This window comes from Choristoneura fumiferana, chromosome 15 (genome assembly GCF_025370935.1).
Source record: "Choristoneura fumiferana chromosome 15, NRCan_CFum_1, whole genome shotgun sequence".
In the NCBI taxonomy this organism is placed as follows: domain Eukaryota; kingdom Metazoa; phylum Arthropoda; class Insecta; order Lepidoptera; family Tortricidae; genus Choristoneura; species Choristoneura fumiferana.
The window spans coordinates 550,350-556,231 of NC_133486.1; the positions used below are offsets into that span (position 1 = coordinate 550,350).

Sequence of the window (5,882 nt, forward strand, 5' to 3'; positions counted from 1 at the left end):
GTTCGTGTCAGCATCATACTAAATGACCAAGCTGGCGTTTCGAGCCACGACACATTTTAGTGACGCAGTAATGCTGTGATTGTCGCAAGTGGTCCATATCGGCTCGCATACTTGTTGAAAGTCCGAATGTAATGTTTGTCAGAATGATCGTTTGTCATAACTCTTTTTTCTCCGAATCCAATAATTGTTCAGTATTGTTATAAAACAAACACAACCTAAGCTATAACTTTCTATAGGATGACCATTTAAACTGAAAAAAAGTAAGGTTTCATTGAGAAAAAAATTATGACAAACGATAATTCGGACAAACATTACGCATGACTAGCGATAAGTATGCGAACTTTGGCGCTCCCGTCGAGGGTCATCTGTGCACTTGACTATTTGATGTCACATAAAAAGGGTGTCGTGCCATAAGCAGGAGAGTTCGTGAGAGAAAGGGTCTGGAGAGACGGATGGACAGTCGGAGAGACAGACAGACGGACAACAAAGTGATCCTATAAGGGTTCCGTTTTTACTAAGTCAGCTATGGAATTTATAATACAAGCTTTTTTGCTGACTGTACTTATCCAACCTATATAATATGTGCATGTACCTTAATGAATCCGACCACTAGAAGTGGGTCCAAACTTGCAAGATTTGACCCAAAAACAAACAAGGTAAGTTAATAAAAGCTTGTAAAAACATAATGAAAGAAAGAAAAATAAAGAGAAAGATTTATTTTGGTTCCATCAGTACAGTCAAGGGCAAAGATATCGACACGGCCAAAGTTGCAAAAATATGCATACACGGCCTTAATGTTAAGTGCATAAAGTCGTGTAAGTATACATATTTTTGTAACTTTGGCCGTGTCGATATCTTTGCCCTTGACTGTACTTCCAACTTACAGTAATAAGACTAAAACACAACAATCAAAACTAAATTAACGTGGTGACCCGACAGGACACCAAAGGGGCTTCCACTCAGCATGTGTTGCCACACGTTCATCATCATCCCAGCCTATATACGTCCCACTGCTGGGCACAGGCCTCCTCTCAGAACAAGAGAGCTTGGGCCATAGTTCCCACGCGGGCCCAGTGCGGATTGGGAACTTCGCACGCACCATTGAATCGCTTCGCAGGTTTGTGCAGGTTTCCTCACGATGTTTTCCTTCACCGCAAAGCTCGTGGTAAATTTCAAATGTAATTCCGCACGTGAATTTCGAAAAACTCAGAGGTGCGAGCCGGGGTTCGAACCCACGACCCTCTGCTTGAGAGGCGATAGGTCAAACCACTAGGCCACCACGGCTTCACGGCTTCACGCCACACGTTATCCTACTAATATTATAAATGTGAAAGTTTGCGAGTGAGTGAGTGAGTGAGTATTCACGCTGAAACGACTGGACGGATTTGGATGAAATTTGGTATGTAGATAGCTAGACATCTGGAATAAAACAAAGCTACTTTTTATTCCTCTATTCCCACGGGATAGGGATAAAATCTCGAAATGACAACCGCTGGGCGTAGAGTCATGAAATTTGACATCATTGTTTTTAATCTAACGTCAATGAAAACCACGATTTAATTTTCGGGATTTCCCACGGATATTTTCAAAAATCCCGAAAAGTTCAATTCAGCTGCTGGATCTAATGATTTATGTGTGCGAAGCCACGGGTAAATACTAGTAAGTTATACTAATACATAACGTATTGATGAGCCAGACCCTATATTACGAAATGCAAAATTCGATGTTCGTATCTTGTCGTCCTGCTGGCGCTTATTATTATTTAATACGAGAGTGAGAGGGACGGCACGATTCGAACTTCGATTTTCAAATTTCGCAGTAGCCCCTCAGTTTCTTGCCCCAGACAGACGAAAAAAAATATGACGTGGCATACGAGTATACTGGTATTTGTTTCAAAAATCTAAACAAAGATTGATAGAATTGGTAAAGCGTGAGTCGGAGTCGCGTACTACGGGCTAAAATTACGCACTGACATGTCATTAGTTAAACACGTGTTCAATGGTTGTCTTTGTTTTTTTTTTAGTAGCATATAATATCTACAACCTGTAAACAAAGGCGCTAATTTCGTAAAAATATTTTTTATTGTTTAAATTACTGCCTTTGTTTTGTTCGTTTAGCTGTTATTATTATGACGTATTAAATTCTTCAGACTACGCAAAATGTAATGAAATAAAAGTTATATTTATAAAGACAACCGCCCACAGAAGGTATAAGACTAAAATAGATTTTCAAATTTTGCCCGAAGTTGTTTATAAAAATAAATTGGACACCCAGACACCCACTGATCGTGTATAAAACTTTACGCTTTCTTTTACTTAATATTATTTTAGTGTATAAAAATAGCTTGGAGGAAATTGTTTATTTAGGTAAGTATTTAGTTACCATTGGGCATTGTTCACTCTTATTTACTACCTACTCTTTTTTATCTTATTTTCTTAAATTATAGATAATTTCAAGATACTTATTTGAATATCTTGGCATATTATGACTTAGTTACACTTATTTTAATTTAAAAAAATATCAGATACGACGTCTCGTAAATTACATATATGGCGGCTGAAACCGAGTGAAAGGGCAAGTACAATTATATTAAAAAACCGGCCAAGGCTGTGTTGAAAGAATTTTATACGGAATCTTCCAAGTTGAGGTATATTTTATACCGTAGGCTGCTATTTACTCTTAAACTACTAATAATTCTCAAGCAAACTTCCACCCACTGGTTTCGATTTTAGAGGGGGGGGGGGAGCTTTGGTATATACTACTCGTATAACGGAGCTACTTTTGTTCTGCAACTTTTTAAAAATGATCACTACGAGTATTTATCACAGTTCATTTAGTTTTTCATACCGATTAAATGTTATTTTCAATGTATGCGATATGCAAAATTGACGGCACATTAATAAATTTCTACTTCGGAATTCAAAAGCTAATGGTTACTTGACCTAAAAATGTTTATTTCAGAATCGTTTTATATTTCTGACATTTAGAGACTATACACCTCCAATACTTTTTTAGTATTTCCTTTTTTTAATTTATGACGGTGGAAGCATTCTACATTTCCACGGAAAGTAGATCTATATAGTTAAGATGTTTAGTTTTTATTTTGTACCTAACTATTGAATTGTAATAAATAAATAAATATAAAATAAAATAAGTACATATAATTTTATTTGTTATTATTTATTTTGAAAAAAAAGAGAGTTTCTGCTAAGTTTCTTGCGGTGCATGCTTCTTGGCAATGATGGTTTTTGCGAAGCGCTGGTAGATAAAAAAAAGACGTGTAAAAGAGCCCTTTGCGGCCTAATTGCAAAATAAACGATTTGAATTGGAATTGAATTTGAACCAACCTTGACAATGAACTACGGATTAGTTCGAAACAAGTTGTGCATATTTCGGCATATAAAACAATAGTGCCGCGTGTATTTTATTTAAATAACTACATATTATGTGAAACTTGTTAAAATTTTTGTTTGTATGTGTTGCACTTTTGAATACCATATATTTTTATAGACTTGACCACTTGAAGATAACATTCCATTTGTACCGTCATGGCACGTGTAATAAGTTATAAAATCAATATTAGGTCCTACAACTGTTAATATCATTTAACTTGTGGTCATAGTATCCTTAATTTTACTGTAACTAGATCATACCGAAGTAATTAGAAAAGGTAGCTGGGCATTTATATCTACCGTTGTACCCTGAGTTTATCTCTAAGATTTCAACAAAATTTGGGAGGAAGACTCAGTCCAGCCCGAGCTGGAAAAACAGGTTCTCCAGTGTCCCCAAAATATTGTATGGTAACAAATGGTCACATCCATACAATATTTTGGGGACACATCTTTTGTTGAAATCGGAGAGATATACTCAGGGTACAACAGTAAATAGAAATGCCCAGCTTGGCCCGAGAATCGAACCACAAAGTCAGTTCCAAACAAGCTACTTTGCGGACGTCCAGAACTCAACCAGAGCTCATCTAACATTAGCATGGTGAACGGTTGTGTTGCTCTGTAGATGAGCTCTGGTTGAGTTCGAACCGCGTCGTTCGAGTGTGGTGGTAGTGATAGATGGGTGTGTGTGATTTGTGTGTGTTCTACAGTGCGGAGGTGGAAGAACTGCATGAAGACTCATTTCTTGCATTCTTGGTTGTTTCAGTTCCGTGGATTTTTTTCGAAATTTCATAGTGATCGAGCATGTTCATACTATTTCTACTACCGGCTTTAGCCGAAGCAACCTACAGCATCACAGTGTATGGTGACGTATTGAGAGACACGAAGTTTTTCACGCAAACATATCCTTGGATAATTGACAACATCGGAGGTGATATATCGGCGGACTATTACCTGCTGGGCAGTGGGAGGTACTCGGTGCCCCAAATGTGTGCGTTAGCGCAGCTGAAAACAAATACTTTCCTGCAGGCGCAGTTTTTGAAGTGCGAAGCTGAAGGTATGTAACCCTCTGTAAATTTTTATGTATCTAAGGAAGTCTTGTAGGTTTTTTTGTTTTTTTTTTAAATCTCGATTTAAGGCTTAAACTGACGGTTCTTGTATGGATCTGACAGGACTTAAGACCACTTAAACCTAGGCTAAAAAGCATGTAAGTGGAATTAAAAATTACCTATTATTACTTAATAGTTATACCAGCTTGTACCTGGTGTGAGTACTAAAAGGCTCATCCTGTATCTTGGCACTCAACTGAGTCGGTTTACAAATTTTACAATTTAATCTATACACTTGCCGGCTACTTGACGGCTAATAAAACGTATGGGTAATGCGTAAAAAGTATGAGTTTTGAAACTTACTTATGAGTATATTAATGAGAATAAAATGTGTGATATTTATTTATCTATTCCACAGGTACTCAAACCGAGATATGCTTATGCAACAGCGGTATCGACCCGCAGCGTTTCAGGCAATGTGTGTCGGAGAAAGGCAACAGAGCTGGCATAGCGGCGTCTAAATATTCTCAGCTGAACCTAGACTCTTCTCCTATCATCGAGCTGTGGCCCAAGAACACAATATCTGATGTCTCAGATACAGTATATTTAAAGAAGATTTGTACTATATTTGGGGATGAGGACCGACCCAGGGGCTGCATTAAGCCATTCGATTGTAATGGTACGGAGGTTTTCCCACAGAGAAAAGCTGTCGCGTTTTTTGATTGTTGTAGATATGATTTTTGTGAAGAATCCACGACTACTGCATACACAAGTATGTACGACTATGGACCTTCTACGGAAGCCTGGCCTGTTGCTCGGCGTAAATCTATCAAAAAGCCTTAATTTTTTTCTTAACACCTAATTACAGTAGAATCCGGTTATAACGACGGCCAAGGGACCGGTGGTATTACGTCGTACTAACCGGACGCCGTACTAAACGAACGGATGTACTTTGATGGTGGCTCATATTAAAACCAAACATAATGCCTATACTGACGTCGCTAAAAACGGTTGGTTGTCAAATGCGAAGTCGTACTAAACGGACTACGCTGTAATTTGTAAACGTGTAAGGGGGGGGGGGGGTTCTATGCCTTTTCCCAACTCACGTTTCCCAAATGTTTCATTTGCCAACTCAGGATTTTCTCTGAAACTATTTTTTTTTTCCGGAATTTTCATCAAACAAACCTAGCCTAGCCTACTATGTTCTATAAAAGCATAAGCAAATACACTGAGATTTTTTTTTAGCTTCGGAGAAAATTTTGGAAAATGAAACTTTTGGTAAACAATAATTCTGCAAAAAGGCAGAACCCGGTGTAAGGGGCATTCCGTAAATTACGCTAACACCATTTTGTCACATTTATTACGATGAAGAATTGGATTTGTTTTGTTCCTGTGTCACAAACCCTGACTCAAGATTTGTTAAGTAATTTATGGGTATAATTAA

General features: G+C 37.8%; 1 protein-coding gene across 1 annotated transcript; it reads left to right on the plus strand.

Moving 5' to 3' along the window:
• The first annotated feature begins 4,159 nt into the window (after positions 1–4,159).
• On the plus strand, positions 4,160–5,475 carry LOC141435735 (uncharacterized). Its single transcript, XM_074098503.1, has 2 exons — positions 4,160–4,446; positions 4,857–5,475. Exons 1-2 carry the CDS (start codon positions 4,194–4,196, stop codon positions 5,279–5,281), a joined length of 678 nt encoding a protein of 225 aa, XP_073954604.1. The 5' UTR covers positions 4,160–4,193; the 3' UTR covers positions 5,282–5,475.
• The last annotated feature ends 407 nt before the right edge of the window (positions 5,476–5,882 follow it).